This window comes from Festucalex cinctus, chromosome 5 (assembly GCF_051991245.1).
Source record: "Festucalex cinctus isolate MCC-2025b chromosome 5, RoL_Fcin_1.0, whole genome shotgun sequence".
Classification (NCBI taxonomy): domain Eukaryota; kingdom Metazoa; phylum Chordata; class Actinopteri; order Syngnathiformes; family Syngnathidae; genus Festucalex; species Festucalex cinctus.
In genome coordinates, this window is record NC_135415.1 from 14204205 (window position 1) to 14225602 (window position 21398).

The window sequence follows — 21398 nt, forward strand, 5'->3', positions numbered from 1 at the left end:
ATTATTTATTATTGATATAAACCTTTACATAGTTAGTAGCTTTATTTCTATAGCACCTTTCACAGAGGTCACAAAGTGCTTCACAAAAAGAGGACAGCCTCGTACAATGAAATATAAAATATGATGCCATAAACCCCCCCCCAAAAAAAATTGTTTTTATTACTTTAAATGATTGGCCAATTGATTTATTGTTAACAGTAAAGAAAGTCAACCAGTAAAAAACCACATTCACAATTTTGCGCTTTTTTAAAAACCAAATATTTAACTTAGCTATAAATAATAGAAGTGAAATAAGAATTATTTTGTTTGAAAAAACTGTTTTACGTATTTATACGTATTTTACGTATTTTGTATATACTCAACTCAACTTTATTTATAAAGCGCTTTAAGAACAGGCGTTGCTGTATACAAAGTGCTGGACATAAACATCAGTTTTGCAGTAAACAAGAACAAAGCAAACATTTTGAAGTGTGAATACAGGTTTGTTTTTTTTTGGTTTTGTTTTTTTACAAGTGAATACATTTTACATCAGTGAACAAATATGAAGTAGTGAATAAATAAAAAAAACAAAAAAAACAAAAACTTAAGCACAAAGAGGAATAACCTGCTTGGCCCATCTTGTCTGTTTTTAAAAATCAAGTATCAACCACTGAACGACTTCTAGGGATGTTCACAGCGTTCAGTACTTATCAATACTGAAGAGTATTTTTGTGACATTTAATGCCGGCAATTTTTTTGTCTACTCAAGTACATCCACAATGTGTTTAAAAAGTCTCTTTTAAATGTTGTTTGAAGTGTGTGGGAGGGGGAAGTGTGCAGTGACTGATGTATAGTGAAAAATGTTTTTTAAAATAGTTTCTGTACATCACGGATTTTCGAGTGTTTGCTAACTAAGTTGCATTTTTGCAGGCGTGGGCGATTTCAGCGTGTGGGAGTTTTCTGGCAACCCCGTCTACTACTGCGCCTACGACTACTTTGCGGCCAACGACGCCACGGCCATCCACGTGGTGGTCTTCAGCGTGGAGGAGCCGTACGAGAGCCAGCTGAGCCACGTCAGCTACTGGCTCAACATGCTCAAGGCCCTCACGCCGCTGCACCCCAACATCCGTGAGTCTTCTCGAGCGTAGCCGCCGTCGGGACGGGGCTCGGTGGAGTTGACGCTGTCGCTGCTCGCAGTGTTCGGCGGGAGGGTCCAGCAGCCTCTGGTGGTGGTCCTGGTGGGCACGCACGCGGACCTGGCCGACGTTCCCAGATGTTTCTCCGGAGAATTCAACTACAACAAAGAGAGAGCGCTCCTCAAGGAAGTCAGGAGCAGGTCAGCAACGTGCTTTTGTTTTACATTTTTTTTATTATTTCATGTCAGTTTTACTTAACAATTACCTTCAAATGCAATCATGAAACCGTGCCAACGGGATATTAGATGCAAAAATAAATCAATCAATGAAAATAATATTTGTTAATGTTACATTGGAGGTTTGGCAACGACCTGCAGATCAGCGACAAGCTGTTTGTAATGGACGTTGGCGCCTCCAACTCCAAAGACATGAAGCTGCTAAGGAATCATCTGCAGGAGCTGCGCTCGCACATCATCTCTGTGAGTGCATGTGAAAACTAAGGCTTGACATTTACTTATGACATGTGCTTGCATATTTGACTCACTCACTCACTCACCCACTCCCACGTATGGAGGACCAAAACTCTTTTTATTTCCGTTTATATTTTTTTTGTATTTTGTTTTTATTTTAGTTTATAGTTTTTTGTATTTTGTTTTTATTTTTGTTTATATTTTTTTGTATTTTGTTTTTATTTTCGTTTATATTTTTTTGTATTTTGTTTTTATTTCCATTTATATTGTTTTTATTTCCGTTTATTTATTTTGTTTTTATTTCCATTTACATTTTTTTGTATTTTGTTTTTAGTTCGATTTATATTTTTTTATTTTGTTTTTGAATCTTTGTATTTAGTTTTTGAATTATATATTTTTTGTATTTTTGAATTATATGTTTTTATTTTATATTTTTATTTTCACTTTTAATCGTTTATTTAGTCATTTATTTATTTTTAATTTTGGCAGTTTTGGTCCTCCATATACACACAGGATGCAACGATGACATGTTTCTTGCGCGCAGAGCTGCGGCGCCATGACGCTGCTGTCGGAGCGTCTGCTGGCGGCGCTGCCCGCCTGGCGCAAGTTGAGCGGACCCAACCAGCTGACGTCGTGGCAGCAGTTTGTCAGCGACGTCCAGGAGAACATCAACCCGCTGGTCAGCCAGCAGCACCTCAGAGGCCTGGCGATGCAGCTGCACAGCATGGGAGAGGTCAGTTGGTCGCATTCTGTAATCGCCCGTTTACACAAAATAAATGTAAATAAAATCACATACAATAAACTTAAATAAAATGAAATATTCCTTCTGTAGGACAAAATACAAAGACCACGAAATTGAATGTATTAAACTAAATAGAATAAACAGACAATACTCAATAGGGCCGCACAATATATCGAAAAAATATTGATGTCGCGATATTGGCTCATGCAATATGCATATCACAAAGACGTGCAATTAATTTCATATGAAATTTTATGTTTTTATCTGAATTTGACCAGTCAGCCGCTAACTAAACTATGCACCACCATCCAATAGTTGAACATTCTCGAGAGGTCATTACAATTAACTAAGATTATATTAAGTTTGCTTATTTTGCTGCATGAAAAAAAAAATGTAATTCTTTCATTCGATAATAAAAATGTAATTTCTTTAGATACACGTTAAATATCAAATCGCAATAATATTGATATCGGTATTTCATCAACCTTATAGCATATTGTATGATTTTCCAATATCGTGCAGCCCTAATACTCAATAAACTTAAATAAACAAATACATTTAAGTAGTAGTAACTACAACAAATGTAAATAAGGTAAACATGGGATTTTTTTAAAATAGTACTGGTACTTAATTAAAAACAAAAAAAAAAACATTGGAGACTTAAGGAGAAACATGACTTGTTGAATAAGACCTTCAACAAATTACATATCAACATGGTCTTATATAGCAGAATATACCTTCTGTCACTTACCACTTAATACTAACTTGAAAAACACATCTGGTCCTCTTTCTGCGGTTGAGTCGAATGTCTTCCTTCCCCGTGCTGCACAGATCAACATCATGCAGAGCGAGACGGTGCAGGACGTGGTGCTGCTGGAGCCGCGCTGGCTGTGCAGCGGCGTTCTGGGTCGCCTGCTGTCGGTGGAGACGCCCAAGGCCATCCACCACTACAGGGGCCGCTACAGGCTGGAGGAGGTGCAGGCGCTGGCGCCCGACAGCGACGTGGAAGAGCTGCTGCAGATCCTGGACGCCATGGACGTGTGCGCCCGCGACGCCACCGAGCCCGCCATGGTGGATGTGCCCGCCCTCATCAAGGCCGGGGGCCTGCGGCGCTCGTGGGCCGAGGACGACGATACCGAGGTGGGGGACGCCGCCGCCGCCGTCTACGGCGGCGTCCGCCTGGTGCCCGCCGAGCACCTGGCTGCCTTCCCCTGCGGTTTGTTCCACAAGCTACAGGTCAACCTGTGCCGATGGAGTCGGCAACAGAAGCCCGACGGTGACGAGGACGACGAGGAAGGACGAGAGAACGACATTCACCTGTGGACGGACGGAGCCAAGGTGAGCGGGGGCGGGGTCAGGGACTGTAACGCATTTAACGACATGAAAATGTCCCCCTAACGTTCAGGTGAGCCGGTCGGGCACGGAGGCCATGGTGCTGCTGGTCAACCATGGCCAGGGCGTGGAGATCCAGGTGCGGGGTCACGAGTCTCAGCGGGCCAAGTGCTGCGCCCTGCTGGACGCCGTGTGCGCCATCGCCGAGAACCTGCTGGCGTCCACGCTGCCGGGCCTGCTGACCGCCAAGTATTACCTGAGCCCCCAGCAGCTGCGCGAGCGCCACGCCCCCGTCATGGTATACCAGCCCAAGGACTTCCTGAGGGCGCAGGTGCAGAGGGAGACCTCGCTCACCAACACCATGGGAGGATACAGGGAGAGCTTCAGCGCCATCCTTGCCTTTGGCTGCGCAGAGGTAGCGTGGCACCAAAAATATTTCTCTCCCTTCATCTCTATATCTATAGCTCATATTGATCTCTATTAATCCACAGTAACCCCCCGTCTATCATGGGTTCAGGGTTCAATTTTGTGAATTATTGGTGGGTGTAATTCTACTTTTGGCCACTGGGCGGTGTTCCACTATTGTTTTTATACTGTCTCAACTTTACATTCATTTTCACTGCAGCTGTAACAAGGCATTTTTTTTAATACAACCCCAACAAACAAAAAAAACCTTTTCATCCATTCCTACAAACATTCCTTTAATATTTGAAGATGAAAGAAAAGCAATTTAAAGTCTCTGATCACAGCATGCATGACGTCACCCGCGTCTGCTACAAGGCAAGTTTGAAAGTAAAACTGAACAAAGAGGAAGAAACAGAAAATATTTCAAGATCAGCCACATTTTTGCTGAAAAGGTTCAAAAGATTATTGAATGTCTCGATCCTCTACCATCCTGTGTTTTATGCCTACTGAAACCAAAAGAGCCCCAGAAAGTCTTTAAAAAAAAATTTTTTTTTAAACTTATTCATGCATGTTTTGTCCAATATTTTTGTCTTTGCCGTTGTGCTTCTTGCTCTCCCTATATATATATATATATATATATATTAAATGTCTTTGAATGTATTATTTAAAAGCACATTTATTATTATATTTTTTTTCATTACATTAAGCCCTTACAAAAATAAGTGCCATGAATACTGTTAAAAAATAAATAAATCAATAAATCGCCCCACAACTTTGCTATTTGCACATTCAGGTATGGCTATCATTCTTTGTGTCCATCTCTCTTCAGAGGTGGCAAATGCCGGTCCTCGAGGGCCGGAGTCCTGCGGGTTTTATAGATTTCCCTACTCAAAGTGCTGCTGATTCCAATTAACAGGCTCATTATCAGGCTTCTGCAGAGCTTGCTGATGAGCTGATCATGAATCAGCTGTGTTGAAGAAGCGAAATATCCAAAACCTGCAGGACTGCGGCCCTCGAGGACCGGATCTCGCCACCCTTGAATCTATTACTATCTTTGTTCATCTATAACTCTGATGCTATTTCATGAAAGCCTTAGTAAATCTGAACTTTACTTTGGCATTTGAAATGGGGGCAAGCGTACGCTGACTCACATTTAACAATTTTGGATGTGATTGGTTAATTCTCAACACGGCCACATCCCTAATAGAAGAGGGCGTGCACACTTATGCAAGCACATCTGTTTTTTTTTATTGTTTTTGTTTTTTTTCCCCCCTCTTTTACTGAAAAACAATTGAGTCGTATATGTTAGTTTATCTTGCTCTCTCACCAAAATCAGGCGTTTGAAAAGGGGTGTGTCGACTTTTTATACATGAGCTTGTATCCGTGTGCGCAGGTGTACCAGCATGGCGTCCTGGGCCCCGACGTGCACATCGCCGACGTGGCGCCGCTGGCCCGCCGCAAGCTGTGCCGCATGCTGGACCCGCCCGACGCCCTGGGCAAGGACTGGTGCCTGCTGGCCATGAACCTCGGCCTCAGCGAGCTGGTGGCCAAGCACAGCGGCAACGGGACGCCGCCCTGCGGGACGCCCAGCCCGACGGCCGCCCTGCTGCGCGAGTGGAGCGGGCGTCCCGGCAGCACGGTGGGCGCCCTCATGCTCAAGCTGCGCGAGCTCGGTCGGCGGGACGCTGCCGACTTCCTCCTCAAGGCCTCGCCTGTCTTCCGGGTCGCCGCGCGGGGGCTGGCCGACGCCAACGGCTATCCCGACGGTTACGCCGCCACCTGCAACGGGGGCACGTCCTACAACTCCATCAGCTCCGTCATTTCCCGCTAAAATGTCGCCCCGCTCCAGCGTGAGGAATTTTTTTTTATTTGGATGTTGTTAAACGGCTGATTGCACCCCTAAGAGGAAGCCCCTTTCACACAGCCTGCCTTGCCGTTTTGCATGTAAGGTACCGGATAGTGGTGGACCTATTTACAACATGGCCACTTTTGTGTCAAAATCAATTCTCACTGCCCCAGGAATCAAGTGTGTAAGGTACCAATACCATATTCCCATCCAGTCTACTCATTTCCATCAAGATTTCAAAGGCAGTGTGAAATTTGCCACCTGATGTTTGCTTTTGTGTCGAAAGCGATCGTCGGCTCCCAGAAGTTGACCTTTTTGTCTGTTGAATCGAAGCCGTAAGAGCGGCGGGACGACAGCTGTGTGGGGGGTGTGAAACATCCAGCATTCATTTCTCTCGCCCTCCCTTTTGTGTTGAACGCAGTTGTCGCAATTCCGGATGCAGGCGCCCACGTCGCGCCACGCATCTAATTATCTAGGTGCGTGAAACTGCAATGCGCATGCAGAGACGTCAGCGTCCCGCTCGGGCTGGCGCTGTGTGAAAGGCACAGAAAATAAATGCCGGCTGCACCATTAATGCCTCCAGTTTACCAGGAAAACAGTGCAAAAGGGGCTACAGTCCGCACAAATCGGTGCCTCGGAAGCCCCTTTCATACTGGACATCGTTTCGGTGTGGTTCAAAGCCACCCAGGAATTTAACGGCGTCCGACATAGTATCCGGGAGGATAACGAGAGCTTCAAGATGAGACTCGCTGACCACGCCCCCTTCTGATCGCATGAAGCCGTGTGTTGAAGGCACAAGCCAACAAACCGTTACGCCTTGGACAGTGCGGAAGGGGCTTTGAGATTCCCTTTTGATTCACCTCCTTGTGCTGCTTTTTTGAAGCTGTGTTCACACTTGTAATTTGGTGGTCAGGATCTGATTGCTGAATACGGTGTTGCTGCGTGAAAAACGTGCACAGTTACGGCTACATCGTACCTTTGCTGTGTTCTGTGTAAAAGGCACACAACAGACAAATGCTGGATCCGCTGTTACGTCGTGTCTCAGATTTTTGTCGAAAAGCAATTGTGTTGACGTCGCCTAATCGCTACGCTAGGTTGTGCGTGTAAAAAGCAAAGACGGTTTGAAGTGAACACAGCATTTTATGTCCAGTGTATGTATGTATGTCTTACACAATTTAACGCACATCTCGTCTACCGTTTCCGCAGCCAAAGTGGATGTCGTAATCACCACACGTTCATCTTGGCCTTTTCTTCAATCCCGACGCGGCATTTAATCCCAGTGCCTTTGTGGCCTACTACCTCCCCCAAGCACAAATAAGAGCAGTTGTGCCTTTGTCTGCACGAAACACTACAATTACTTTTTACAAAAAAAAGAAGAAAAAGCCCAAATTTTCCTTTATAAAATAAAGGAATAAGTCGAGTATTTGTTTGGGTCATCAGGGTTCGATCAAAAATGATTTGTTTTTGGGGTTTTTTTTTATGTTGAATGGCTGGAAACCACATAAAAATAATAAAAATACATTTATTTTAAATTTGGGGCATGGGTCCTTGAGACTTCTAGTCAGATTGAACATTTTGTGTTGATCAGTGAAACTGGTATCCAGGGTTCAGTTTTTGTGACTTTCCTAAAATATTTACATTTTCATAATTATATGCAAATAGTTGGGGAGAGGAATTTGGGGTGTGTGCTAAAAATTATCAGGTTTGAGTTGTAGTACGATCACTGGAATTTACCCCAAAATGGCTGCTTGACGACATTGGTCCTTTTTTTTTTTTTTTTTTTTTTTTTTTTTTTTTTAAATTTAAATAAGATTTTTATAATGTGTTCTTGACATGATAGACAATTAGACATCTACCCAAATATGTTGAAATTTGTTGAACTCTCCAGGGGGCGCTACAGAGTGAAATTGGCGTTTTAGAGAACAATTCCAGAATTAGCTGTAAGTATTAAATGCATGTTTCCGCATAATTTCCAGCCTCCTCAACACAAAAATTCCTTGAGATTTGATTTGACACTCCTCCTCTCGGGAAAACGGCAACAGTTAAAGCTAATGCTAGCTGTTAGCCCATTATCTCCACAGCCCCTAGAAAAGGAAAACGTTTTCTGAATCGGCGTTAAATACCAGTGTCCTCCAATTTGTCTCTTCGTTGGGCCACGTAAACGGGCCAAAAGCTGCTAAATGTTACATGTTGACCATGTTTTTGAAAAGTCGACTACTTCCTGTCATATTTTTTTTCCCCCCGCTTCCTTTTGTGTCACTTTTTTTTTTTTATACCACTTGAATGTACAACAAAACACACGCACATTGACGTTTATTGTTTTTGTGTGTAAATGTTGCCAATGTTGTGTGGCTTTAAACATATACCATGGCCTTGTCCAATATCACACCCAATATGAACCGAAAGGGATTTATGTGTTGTTTTTAGTTCTATTTTTCTAAGTAATGATATCATTGTCTCTGACCAAAACAGAAAATAATTTTAACCAGCTTTTTTAAATGTATTTTTTTCTACGTTTGTTCTATTTATGTTCTGTTCCTTCAGCATGTTCTCAGTATGTTATCGTGTAACATTTTTTTGTTTTTAATAAGAATAAAAACAACTTGTGAATTTTGTTGTACATGCTTTGGTTTTCAAGTATTTTGTTATACTTTCAAGGACATAAATGAAAGTGGAAACAAGCACTGCAATCTTGATCCACTTTTTTTTTTTTTTTTGTTACATGGGAACACCTGCCAGATGGCGCTGTTGTTCAACAGGAATTAAGCGTCAGAAAAAAAAGCTAAATTAAAAAATAAAAACGTGTTTTAATCAGCATATGAGGGAAATCTGATGATCACTGCAATTATGAAAATGGATCCAAGATGATACAAGTACAACACACAGTGACTATCTTTATACTGTGACTCATTAACAGCACATTATTGATTAAGTTGATTGTTGTGGTGGTCTGAGTGCCACAAGTGTGCGCAGACGTGGTCTTTTGACTTTTAACCTGATAACCAGCTCAGCTGATTAATGTGAGGAATGTACTTAAAAAAAAAAAAAACGCCTAGGTAACAAAACTGACTCTTTCCTGTTTTCTTTCTGTACACGGGCGCGCTGTCCGGACTTGTGGCTGTCTTTAAAAAAAAAAGTGCTCGATCAGTCATCACGCGATCACGCTAACATATCATCCAGTCGTCACGCTACGGAAAAACGCTGACTTTTGCAAGCGGTGGCTAATGACCGAACTTTAATTCAAAACTTTTATTTGCAGCAAAAGCTTTCTTTCTTTCTTTTTTTTTGTATGTGAATGACGAATTGTGCTGCATGAGCATCCCAAAAAGTACAAAGTTATTTGAAAGATGATTATTCATTTTTTAGATGCTAGTTTAGCTTTAACTCGTTTAATTACAATCGATATGCTAAACTAATGTAGCTGTTAACTCAGCAAGGCATTATGCTATGCTAAGACAGTTGCTAATGTAAAAAAACAAAAAACTAAAGATGTGATGCATGCAAAGAAAATGTTTTTTTTTTCTACAAACAAATCAACTTGTTCCACTTGATTTGTGTGAATCAGATTTTCGCCTTGTTCTATTCTGTAGCTAAAATTCAAAGATTGAAATAGGAATAACAGAACCATTAATATATATTGTGCCTTCAGATACGAGTGCTTTAATGTTAGTCTTTTAATGTCTTTGTCAATACTGTAAGAAATTTGAATGACAGATGTTTTAAAAAAAAAAAGCACAATTACATTTCATGAGTTTTTTTGTTTTTTTTTTATTGAAAACTGGGTTAGCTTTTCTTCTGTTTGCACTTATGGTTTATTTAGCTTAATATTAATAATATTGTAAAGTAGCAAATGTAAATGAACTTAAAACAATCACAAAGTTGTTTTAATGAAGGACTCTTGCTCATTTTAATTTAGCTTTATGCTATAGTAGCGTGACAAAAATTGCCAAAAATAACAGTCCGTACTTAAATACAATGCGGATTGCAGTAAGAATTTGGAAAATTGGATGATGAGTTCCAGACTGAGGGACACTATTGTGTTAAATCAAATACTATTGCATTATATTGCAAAGTATTGTTTTATATCTATATATTATTTTTAAATATTTAATATATTTAATTTAAATATTCTTGTGACGTCTCCTGGTCGGGCTCCGTACCAAAAAAAAGAGATTTCTTTGACAGGAAAAAAAAAAAAAGGCCTTGAAGAACAATTTTGTGTGACATTGTGAAAAATCTTCTTTAAAAAATTTGAGTAAAACTTATAATTCTCATTATACAGTACCTCGCCATTCCACGTTTACATCCTCCAGCTAAAGATAACGTAGCTAATCTCCAAAAACAAGTCAGACAGTGACTTCCCAAATGTATTGGTAATCAAGAAAAACGTCAACAGTGTTGTTGTGACGGGCGTTCAAAGTCCACATACTTTAACCTGCTTTCTCATTACTTTATGATAACACTTTGGATGCCTTTTTCTTGTTTTGTTTTGTTTTAATTATTGACTATTATTTATCTCGACTGGTGTTTGCTCTCGCGGGGCAAGTTAGCGGGCGTTCCCGGTGGGGATAAGGAGCGCACGCTCCTATTTTGTTCAAATGTGCCGTTGTTACTTTAGATGGCGTCAAGTAAAAAAAAGATTACACGTACAATGTAGTATAAATCATTCGTGTGGTTACGAAACTGTATTAAATTAGGTCATTTTAAGGGACAAACGTCGTTAAATTGTGTTGTTGTTTTTTTCTCAGCGTAATTCCAATGAGGAATCACGTGCGTCCAATGTGACGTCACGAAAAGGGAGGGCCTCAAACGGGAACAAACAAGAAACGATCCAATCAGAGAGCTCGGAAGGCGGGTCGTCGACTGCCACTCAAACCCTTTATAAAGTTTGTGTGGCTTCACCGCAGTAGGATCATTTTTCCCTCTTTATTTCTCCCCCACACGTTTCGTCTGAAAAAGGGCTGCAAGTAAGTATGACGTGATTATTTTGTAATTCAGTTTTAAGAGTTACTTAGCATTTGTGACTATTTTAGCTTGATGCAAGAATTTCATGGAATGTAATCGTGGGGATTTGTCGAACAAAAATAATAGCAAGGAGCGACGCACTACATTGAGGAAAATGGTATTTAAACATATTACTCGTCAGAATTTAGATGTCCTCAATAAATACATCGACGTTTTTATAATCCTTCGATAGTTTTAGTCGTCGTCTTGAATTCGGCTTGCCTTTTCTTGACCTCTCAACTAAAACTTCCCAGTTGTCACGTTCCAATGTGTGCGAAAGAGCGTCAACATGGCGAGTAAATATTCCGAAATAACGTTCCGATTTTTCATCATGATTTAAATGTTCCTTTTTTGTGTGTGTGTGTGTGTGTGTGTGTGTGTGTGTGTGCCGCAAGTTTGGATGGCTCACGTTTTCTTGGCTCGCCTTCGTACATCCCGTGACTGGGCAAAAAAAAAAAAAAGAGAAAGAAACCGGAAATAAAAAAACAACCAGTTTCCGTTTTCGGAACTACCATTGTCCGAGTTCTTTTCTTATATATTTTCAGATTTTAATAGGAACTGGTTTGTCTGTTCCTGCTTCCTGTTCAATTTCAGTAATGGAAACTGACGAAGTGGAGCGTGAATGAGTGTTCGAGGAGATGTTGTTGTTCCAATGTGTGTGGTGCATGTACTGGAAGCTTAACTGGGTTTCGTGTTGCACTCCAACGGACACTTGATTAGGAACACCTGCTGTACCAAGAGCTGTGGAGCAAAGCATAAAAACAAGTAGTTAAACGTAAAATACACACACAAATATTAATCAAATTTAAAGAATTGTATAAAAATGTTTTGTGGTCGTCAAAAAAAAAGAGTCAGAATGAAGACATAATTGTGTATTAGAATATTTTAATGTTGTTGCCGTCTCCCTGCAGGTAAGCCACAAGCATGTTGCCTCTCATGATGTTGGCTTTGTGCCTGAGCGCCGCGGCCTCGGCCCCCAGCCTTGACCCTCAGCTGGACGAGCACTGGGACCTGTGGAAGAGCTGGCACTCCAAGCAGTACCACGAGGTACCGTGTGGAAATGAACAAACGAACACTTCTGAACCGATCACTATTAATTCCTCAGCAACAGAGAAATGTTAGCTTTCTTTTTGACGCCGTTCTGCTTTTTGTTGAAACGTGTCTGATGATGTTGTTGCAGAAGGAGGAAGGCTGGAGAAGGATCGTGTGGGAGAAGAACCTGCGGAAGATCGAGTTGCACAACCTGGAGCACTCCATGGGCAAACACACGTACAGCCTGGGCATGAACCACTTCGGAGACATGGTGCGCTGCCCCCGACGCGACGGCCGTCCAAAGTAGGTCTTAATCGTGGACGCCTTACTAACCCCGCCGCCCCCCCGCGCTTGTCTTCAGACTCACGAAGAGTTCCGTCAGATCATGAACGGCTACAAGCGCGGCAACAAGATGCAGAAGAAGGCGAGAGGGGCGCTCTTCATGGAGCCCAACTTCCTGGAGGCGCCGCACTCGGTGGACTGGAGGGACCACGGCTACGTCACCCCCGTCAAGGATCAGGTGACCTCACCCGCAGTCCCATAATATCATTTCGGGAGTGCTGAGTTGTGGTATGATTTGGGTTAGTGCTGGATTTCGACCATGGGGAAATGAGCTATTGTTGTTGTTGTTGTTGTTGTTGATTTAATTATTAGATTATTAATTTAATAATAATTATCGCGCTCTCTCTCTCCTTTGAAAAATTCTGATCTGTATTGCAAAAAATATTCCTTGAAGTCAAATCAAATAATCTCTTTAGTGTTTTGATAATCAATTTATCAAATAAAGTAATGTTTTTGTAAAATTAATTATTGTTAGCCTAATGGCATATTTGACTTTTCTAAAAAAAAAAAAAAAAAAAAAAAGTAAATGCATAAAAAGTACTTTCTGCAAACCGTTTTTTTAATTAAGCAATTGTTCTTATATTAGCTATTATATATATTGTTAATTTTTATTTATAAAAAAAAAAATCACAAACGAGAACCAGTTCCAGTATAATAAATAATTTTTATTATATACAAATGTTCCTTTATTAGTAACACTGCTCACATTAATTCCTCAATTAAAAAAATAGTGTTTGTGCTGGAAGTTTTTAATATTTTGGTGACTGTCAGAAATTGTAAAATAATGTTTTAAAAAATATCAAACCGCGAATAGAAATATTTGTAATCCAAGTAATTATAATGTTAACATTTTAGGTATACTGTTTCTAATATTTGTCTCCCTTTGGCTGTGTAATGGAGTCAATATTTAGCTCTGCGTGAAAGATAAGATGTCTGCCTTTGCGGTGGACTTGTTTATCTACACTGTGCACTCGCACCCCCTCCCTCCCTTTTACCTTATAATGTACACAAACACGTCTTTGTACTCCGGATCAAAGTGCTAATGTGCTCCTTCAACTTTGATGGCCAAATGTAATAGCTTAATGCTAACGTAGAATGGCAATCACCATAGACGGGCTAACCATCGATTTTGTTTTTGGTCCTCTTGGGTTCCCGTTGTGACGTCTGGTGTTTATGTACTAGGGTCAATGCGGGTCCTGCTGGGCCTTCAGCACCACGGGGGCCCTGGAGGGTCAGCACTTCCGCAAGTCGGGCAAGCTGGTCTCCCTGAGCGAGCAGAACTTGGTGGACTGCTCGCGGCCCGAAGGCAACGAAGGCTGCAACGGGGGCCTGATGGACCAGGCCTTCCAGTATATCAAGGACAACGACGGCCTCGACTCGGAGGACGCTTATCCCTACCTGGGAACGGTATATTAAAAAAAAAAAAAATCGTGTATTTTTTAGTAAACCGAAAGAAAACATTGGCTGTAAAGTGGTTGTTGTTATCACGGTAACCAAGCGTTCCCAATCTCCACCTCCCGCAGGACGACCAGCCGTGCCACTACGACCCCAAGTTCAACTCGGCCAACGACACGGGCTTCGTGGACGTTCCCAGCGGCAAGGAGCACGGGCTGATGAAGGCCGTGGCCTCCGTGGGGCCCGTCTCCGTGGCCATCGACGCCGGACACGAGTCCTTCCAGTTCTACAAGTCAGGTCGGGTCGGGTCGCTGATTTGGAAACGGGTGGTTGGGTGGAGGGTTGTAATGAATGTTGAAAATGAGGATTTTGAGTGCGTGTGTTCTTGTACATAAGACATAGTGAGGACCAAAATGCGTCTTTATCCAACAGAATGAGGACATTTTTGTGAAGTGGGGACATTTTGGCAGCTTTTTTTTTTTTTTTCCCTAAAATTAAAACAAAAAGCAGAATCTTGTCATTTCGGCTGAAAAAAAAAATTCTGAAAACCCTTTAAAATAGATCATTTTTAAATGAATTTGTTTCCCAAAAACTATGGTTTTGCCAAATTTTGGCTGCAAAAAAAAAAAAAACTCTTAAAATAGATAATTAAAAAAAAATTTTTTTGTTTGTTTTGTTTAAAAAAACAAAACACATTTGTCTAAAACAAAAGCAGTTTTGGCTGCTAAAAAAAGAAACAGAACACCCTTAAATGGATTTTTTTTTTATATATATATATATTTGTTTCCCCACACAAAGCATAGTCATGTTTTAGCCAAACAAAAACATTTTTTTTTTTTTTTTTTTTTTTAAATGCCATTTAGGCATCTACTATGAGAAGGAATGCAGTAGCGAGGAGCTGGACCACGGCGTGTTGGTGGTGGGCTACGGCTTCGAGGGCCAAGACGTGGACGGCAGCAAGTACTGGATCGTCAAGAACAGGTGGGTGCCGAAAACATTGCCGCTAACGTTGCTAGCGTCTCATTGCTAACCCGTTTGCGCTAATCCCTGCAGCTGGAGCGAGAAGTGGGGCGACAATGGTTACATCTACATGGCCAAAGACCGCAAGAACCACTGCGGCATCGCCACCGCCGCCAGCTACCCGCTGGTCTGACGAGGACCGCCGCCATAGCGCCACCTAGTCATGTTTTTGTTTTGTTTTTTTTCAAATTGCAACACGTGAATGCGCAGGGTTTTGATTTCAGTCAACAAATGAGCGTTGTTTTTGTTTTTTTGTTGGAAACAACGCCAGTTTTAAGCCAATTTGTCTTGAACAAATTTTAGTTGTCTTTTATTCTTTGTAAATATGCTGCTCAGTGAGTGGAGAACTCTTTTGTTCTTGTAAATGTCCGTTTTTCTAATGTTTTATGTTACGTTTAATGTTGACCATTAAAGGTGTGAAACACTACAATTGTTTGTTAGCCTTTGTTCAAATGTTTAGTTTTTTTCCTTTCTGAAAACCACATGGATTTTTGGCATTTCAGATTAAGAAAAGAAAAAACTTAAATTGGCCACTCAGTTTTTTTTTTTATTAAACTCGCCAGTAAGAAAAACACATTTATAAAATTTTGCTCACACAAAATATTTTTTAATGGGAGGAAAAAAAAAAAATATTTTATATATATATATTTATTTATTTTTTAGAAAAATTTGACAAAACTTGGGGGGATGAACATTTTTGCTAACAAATCAGGAAATTAAGTTATGAAAATTTTGCTCTAAATATTTTCAATGGGAATTTTTTTTTTTTAAGAAAAGTTTTTTTGCCAAAACCTAGGGAGAAAAAAAACGACCAAATTAAGTTGTAAAAATATCACTAAATATTTTTAATGGAGAACAAAATGCTGAAATATATATTTTAAGAAAAAAAAAATTGACAAAACTTAGGGAGAAAAAAAACATTTTGTGCTAACAAATCAGGAAATTAAGTTATAAAAATATCTGGCTGTAAAACAAATTACCACCTGGAAAAAGATGAAAAATTCTCACATTTAAAAATAGTTTAAGTTAGGAAAACTAGGGTACAATGTTTAAAAACAAAACAGATGTAACGGTAGAATAATATTAAATGAATCTTTTGGACAAAAGTCATCCCTCTTTATCCCCATCTTTAGGCCTCTGTGGTATATTGCCACGGAAGAGGCGGGACTGTTTTTGCACGTCAGTTTGTTTCCGGTTCAGTTTGCGACGTGTGGGCTGCGTCAAAAATTATTGTGCGTCCAACTTTGTGCCCCTCGGTTACACGTTCGCAACCTGGACCGGAAACAAACTGATGTGCAAAATCACGTCCCGCCTCTTATATATATATGTATATGTATGTATATATGTATACCCCCTTAATCTTGTCATGGTGTGACTAAACTAGCCGATCAGACAGTAGACAAAGGGATGACCCAACAGTCTGTCAATCAATTCCAACGTGTGCGTGCACTTTGCACTTTGTGACTGCTGCAACAAAAAGTTCAAAAGAAGGAATCATACAGCCCACCCTAGACAAAAGAAATTTCTATGCATCACTGGGCCTGGAAAACCACAGCTGAATTCATTGTTCTCACTGTCGCCAGGTAAGTTGTCATCTATTTTTAATAGGTTGTACATTCCAAATAATACATCAGACCGGTAACGTTTCATGTTTGACAACATTCCAACAAGAATAAGCTATGCTACCAGTGTTAGCCACCGTGGCTAACATCAGTTTGTGTACAGACAAGGGCAGGTGCGTGTCATGTGCACGTTAGTGAGGGGCGTGGCTAAATTGATGGGAGAGGCTCCATTCAAATCTTGAAAATGGTTTGAACATCACATACTCCACCTTTTAAGATGCCAAAAAAGAACAAAAACAGCAATATGCAATGATGACAAGACGTTGAATCGGTAAGACTACCGAATGAACAATTCTGAGCTCTTTATAAAAAAAAAAAAAAAAAAAAAAAAAAAAAAAGAACAAAAACAATTTTGTTTTGCAAAAATACAAAATGTAGTTGAAAAAAATATTTCAGCAAAAAAAGAAACATTTCCAAGTTTATGCCAATTTAAAATATTATGGAGTATATTTTATTATAAATATTTTATTTATTTATTTATTTTAAATAAAAGCACAATTAGAAAGAAAAAAAATAAATGTAGATGGGGGGGAAGTAAAATACCAATCACAAAATTAATAACTAAAATATCTTTACACAAATTACAGTATCTATAATCTTTATTTCTGATTATAAAAATAAGATAAATAGAAAAACAATTAGCTGTTAAAAAAAAACAAAAAACTTTTCTTTTCTGGTAAATGGTAAATTCAAAAATATGCCCTAAAATATACTTAATATTTATACATACAATTTTTGCCGAAAACAACAAAAACAGACAAAACTTGAGCAGAAAACCAGTATCTCAGGAACTGTATTTATTTTACATTATTTTGTGGAGGATCTGAAAATAGCAGAAATTTTCTTGGTGGAAAAAATATGAAGAAAAAAAATCACAAAATTAAGACAATAAAAACAAAAATATATATATAATTTACTTTTTTTAGTCAACATTTTTTTTGTAATGAAACCAATAAATAACAAGCAAATAAAGATAAAAAAACAACGACAACTTTGTTTTGTAAACATAAAAGTCACTGTAGCAGTAAAGTTTTGGGGGGGGAAAAAGAAAATTTTAAATACTTTGGCCAAATAAATGTAATCAAACCACCAAAAATATTTTAAATAAAGTAAATCACAGAATTTTGCACCAAACCACAAAATATTTTACTTTGGGTATATAGGAAGGATATTTTGTTTCAGATAAAAATAGATAAATAAAGCACAGTATTTTACAGAAAAATCCTGTTTTCTTTTTAATTTTTAGTGTTGTGTGTATATATTCTATAAATGTATTTATTTATTTTTAATGCTCACTCACTCGCTCTACTGGTACTTGTTGACGAATGCCAAATACTCGTTGACGTCGTCGGGCGAGCCCACCACGAAGGGCACCCGCTGGTGGAGGGCCCGGGGCCGCACGTCCAGGACCCTCTGGGTGCCGGTGGTGGCCACGCCCCCCGCCTGCTCCACCAGGAAGGCGATTGGGTTGCACTCGTACAGCAGACGCAGCTACACAGACACACACGGTACCACCTGTTATTTTTAGTCATGAGATGAATGATATTCATAATTAGGGGTGGGAATCTCAGTATGATAACGAATTTCTCATGGTATGACGATACCGCAATTATCGATATATTGGTCAGGTCATAAATCCGTGATAATCTACGATAAAACTACTCAAGACACAAACTGATGTTTTTTCAATGAGAAAATAGTTTCTTTTTGTACACATTAAAACTGGTGTCTTCTTCACAGTGAGTACTTGAGCGTATTTTTTTTTTAAAAATACAAATGTCTTTTTTAAATAGACCACTTCCTGTTCAACAAATGTGTCTTTCTTAAACACTGTTGTCATGCAACATGTCAGTCAATCACACAGTCAATCGTTTCATTTTATAAACTGACACCATTTTTTTTGTGTGTAACATTGCAAAAGTAAATAAATTAAATTACCTAAATATTAAATCAATATTCATACTCCTCAGAAATTGTCTGCTTCAAAAAGTCAAAGTATAAAATATGTTTTAAAATGTTAAAATTGACGAAATAATACACATTTTTCATAGTAAAAGTAAACTGTGAGTCTTCTTCACCTGAAGACTTTCGTCCATTTCCCCGCCACTCTTATGAGGCACTCCCCCTAGTGGCAGGCCAAGTAATTGCTCAATAAGTCATGAACAGTGGAGCCTGTTCTAGCGGCTGTATATGAACTACAAATATCTCGATACTTGCGGAGCTGTATCGATAATCTATCGGGAGACAAAAGTATCACGACTTATGATATCGATATCGTCACACATATTCATAATAATAATAAAAATATTCATAATAATAATAAAGAAAGAAATATCAATAGGCAAAAAAACATTCACACTTTTCAAATGATCACTTTTGCAGCACTCCCTGGAAATCACAATGTCCCACCGCGATTTTTAGAACAGGTCCCCCACGCTACTCATCCCGTTTCATCTCTCCTCAACTGTCCTGCTGTTTTGGTTAGCAAACAGTCAAACTGTGCTGAGCTTTCTGATAGCTGCAACTTGTCTCAAAGTGAGGTTTCATGTTTTTCCCCTTCTTCTTATCAATCATCTTCCTCCCCGCCCACCTTCACATCCTCCCCAGCTGTCTTCTCACTGTGACTTTCATTTCTCCTGCTTCTCTTTTTATTCTGCAATGTCACTGCTGCTTTCTTCACTTTTATCAAGAAAGTAAAACTGCCAATTCCACACTGTGCATTTGAAGAGGAATTGAAATCGGCGTCATGAAAGCAGCAGATGTGGTCGTCGTCGCAGAAGGCGGAGCTTACCTTCCCTTCGGGGCTTTTTTGGTTGGCCGGATACATGAAGATGCCGCCGTAGGCGATGGTGCGGTGGACGTCCGACACCATGGAGCCCACGTAGCGGGCGCCGTACGGCGCGCCGCCGTCCTGCTCAAACAGAAGACGAGAGTTGAATAGGCAATATAAGAATAATAATAATAATTGAACATTGAAAAAACAAACAAACAACAAACATACAATTTAAATGTTTTTTTTTTTTTTTTTACATAAATGGCTCCAAAAGCTAAATTTTTACAAAAACATAATGTTCGTGGAAAAATACATTACTATTAGAATTTTTTTTTTTCTTGCGGAAATAGACCAAAAACACAATTTTCAGAAAAAACAATATTTCTTTGATGGAAAAAGAATAAATAAATATATCCATCCATTTTCTTATGAGATGCAAAATGTAAAAATATTAGAAAACTGCACAAAAATATTTGACAAAAACACAAATATTAGAAATTTATTAAAAGATATTACAATAAATAAATAAATACATAAATAAATAAACAAATAAAATGTCCATCCATTTTCTTATGAGATGCAAAATATACAAATATTAGAAAAATGCACAAAAATATTGGACAAAAACACAAATATTAGATGAAAAATAAATGTTAAAAATGACAAGATATTACAAAAAACTGACACAAACTTAAACCGCTTATATAAAAATTAAAAAAAATAGACACAATGCTAAAACATTTGAAAAAAACAATATTTGACTAAACACAAATTTATTAGAAAAAAAAATATCAACGTTATATGAAAAATGCAAAAACATTAGAAGAACTCCAAAATATTAGACACTTTCATGCTGCAATCCAACTGATTTGTGCTGCTCCTTCTGGTCTGCCCACTGTGGCCACCAGGAGGCAGCATAATACTACAGCCATGCAAATGAAAGAAGACTAGTACTTCTACTGCTACTACAAGTGACTCAGCAAAATGCTATATGGACAATTTTGAATAGGGTTGTAACGATTATGGCAATTTTGGATATCCCTAATTCCGAATATCTGGGAATTTCTGATAAATCCACAATGAAATGCAATGTGAATGCTTGCTATACATGGTAAAAATATTGTATTGCTTTTGCCTTTGACTAGCATAAAAAAACAGGCAGATTGTTATAGTAGTCAAACGGAATTTATTCACATTTTGGAATCAAAATAATCCTCACAATTACACCAATCGAAAGCTTTCCAATGAGGGGAGAGCTTTCTTTCACTGAGTTGGCCGCCATTTTGACTGTGGAGTTTGTGTTCAAATCTCTGTAGCCTTGCCAACTATTGATGCTAACCGTTAGCATGTCAAAAGCATTTTGCATTGTTAGCACTGTTAGCGTTAAGCTAAGTGTGGCCTTTTTTAGGCAACTGCTGGATTATTTTCAAGACGCAAAGTTTAATAATATGTTTTATGTAAACGTCACCTCAGCCTGGCAATCGGAGCGGAGAGCTTCCTTTCATCGAGTTGGACACCATTTTGACTTGTGACGTACGCTCGAAATTGTCACTATTTGTCATTTTTCAAAGAGGGTAAGAAAAAGATGGCTGTGAGTATTCGTATGTGTTGCACAAACTGTGGTTTGTGTTGCCTTGCAACTATCGATGCTAACCGTTAGCATGTCAGAATTTTGCGTTGTTAGCACTGTTAGCATTAAGCTAAGTGTGGCCTTATTTTGAGGCAGTTTGATTATTTTCAAGACGCAAAGTGTAATATGTTTTATGTAAACTTCACCTGGGCCTGATTATTGTGCTTATTTTAAGATACTTTTTACTTAATTATCTTATTTGATCAAGCAGTCTTAGCCTTGAGTGCTAACAGCCAGTTTATTTATTACAGCTTGGGAAAAAGTCAATATAACTTGTTTTTTGTATAATATGTGTATATATATATATATATATATATATATATATATATATATATATATATATATATATATATATATATATATATACAATTTTCAAGACCGCTGTGGTTGATATGGGAATAGTATTATTTTCTTAGTTTTCTAAATATTACAGGTACATTTACGTTTTTTTTTTTCTTGTTCTGTTGGCAATTTGGCTTATTTGAAGAAATAATGTTCTTATTTTTATTTTTTTAATGATTGTCCACAATTGCCACATTTTTGTCATATGAGTTAAGATGCAGGTGTGTTTCCCTAACGCGTTTACTCGACTCTCTATATAAGCCGAAAAGGAAGTGTGATGACATTCCAAATGGGCTCAAACTCATGTCAACAACTCAAAGTCCACCAA

At 38.9% G+C, this 21398-nt stretch overlaps 3 protein-coding genes and 1 long non-coding RNA gene across 5 annotated transcripts in view; 2 read left to right on the top strand and 2 right to left on the bottom strand.

The window, feature by feature from the left end:
* Nucleotides 1-8520, top strand: part of dapk1 (death-associated protein kinase 1) — a 37293-nt gene extending 28773 nt beyond the window's left edge. For both annotated transcript variants that reach the window (XM_077521655.1, XM_077521656.1), the window contains exons 21-27: nt 910-1107; nt 1177-1315; nt 1474-1594; nt 2130-2318; nt 3159-3665; nt 3733-4074; nt 5458-8520. In XM_077521655.1, coding sequence (XP_077377781.1) covers nt 910-1107; nt 1177-1315; nt 1474-1594; nt 2130-2318; nt 3159-3665; nt 3733-4074; nt 5458-5895 — 1934 coding nt within the window. In that variant the 3' untranslated portion in view covers nt 5896-8520. The remainder of the gene's footprint in view (nt 1-909; nt 1108-1176; nt 1316-1473; nt 1595-2129; nt 2319-3158; nt 3666-3732; nt 4075-5457) is intronic.
* Nucleotides 410-11492, bottom strand: LOC144019069 (uncharacterized). Its single transcript, XR_013283588.1, has 3 exons — nt 11324-11492; nt 3079-3644; nt 410-2300 (listed from the first exon to the last, which is right to left on the bottom strand). It is a non-coding gene; the product is annotated as an uncharacterized LOC144019069 (long non-coding RNA).
* On the top strand, nt 10720-15133 carry ctsla (cathepsin La). The gene is made up of 8 exons (XM_077521817.1): nt 10720-10877; nt 11826-11961; nt 12095-12217; nt 12308-12466; nt 13471-13695; nt 13812-13980; nt 14547-14664; nt 14737-15133. The coding sequence occupies exons 2-8, from the start codon at nt 11839-11841 to the stop codon at nt 14834-14836; spliced, it is 1017 nt and encodes a 338-aa protein (XP_077377943.1). The 5' UTR covers nt 10720-10877; nt 11826-11838; the 3' UTR covers nt 14837-15133.
* Nucleotides 15134-17070: 1937 nt separating this feature from the next.
* The window catches only part of fbp2 (fructose-1,6-bisphosphatase 2), a 12438-nt gene continuing 8110 nt past the window's right edge, over nt 17071-21398 (bottom strand). Inside the window, exons 7-8 of the mRNA XM_077522234.1 lie at nt 19117-19236; nt 17071-17816 (exon numbers count right to left, since the gene is read on the bottom strand). Of these exons, the coding sequence (XP_077378360.1) occupies nt 17631-17816; nt 19117-19236 (306 nt within the window). The 3' untranslated portion in view covers nt 17071-17630. The remainder of the gene's footprint in view (nt 17817-19116; nt 19237-21398) is intronic.

Bases quoted from the DNA above. Each gene is read 5' to 3' on its own strand.
- ctsla (XM_077521817.1), top strand. From the start codon at position 11,839: ATGTTGCCTCTCATGATGTTGGCTTTGTGCCTGAGCGCCGCGGCCTCG. The intron at 12,467-13,470 runs GTGACCTCACCC...TTTATGTACTAG, and splicing joins TCACCCCCGTCAAGGATCAG to GGTCAATGCGGGTCCTGCTG. The intron at 13,981-14,546 runs GTCGGGTCGGGT...AATGCCATTTAG, and splicing joins CTTCCAGTTCTACAAGTCAG to GCATCTACTATGAGAAGGAA.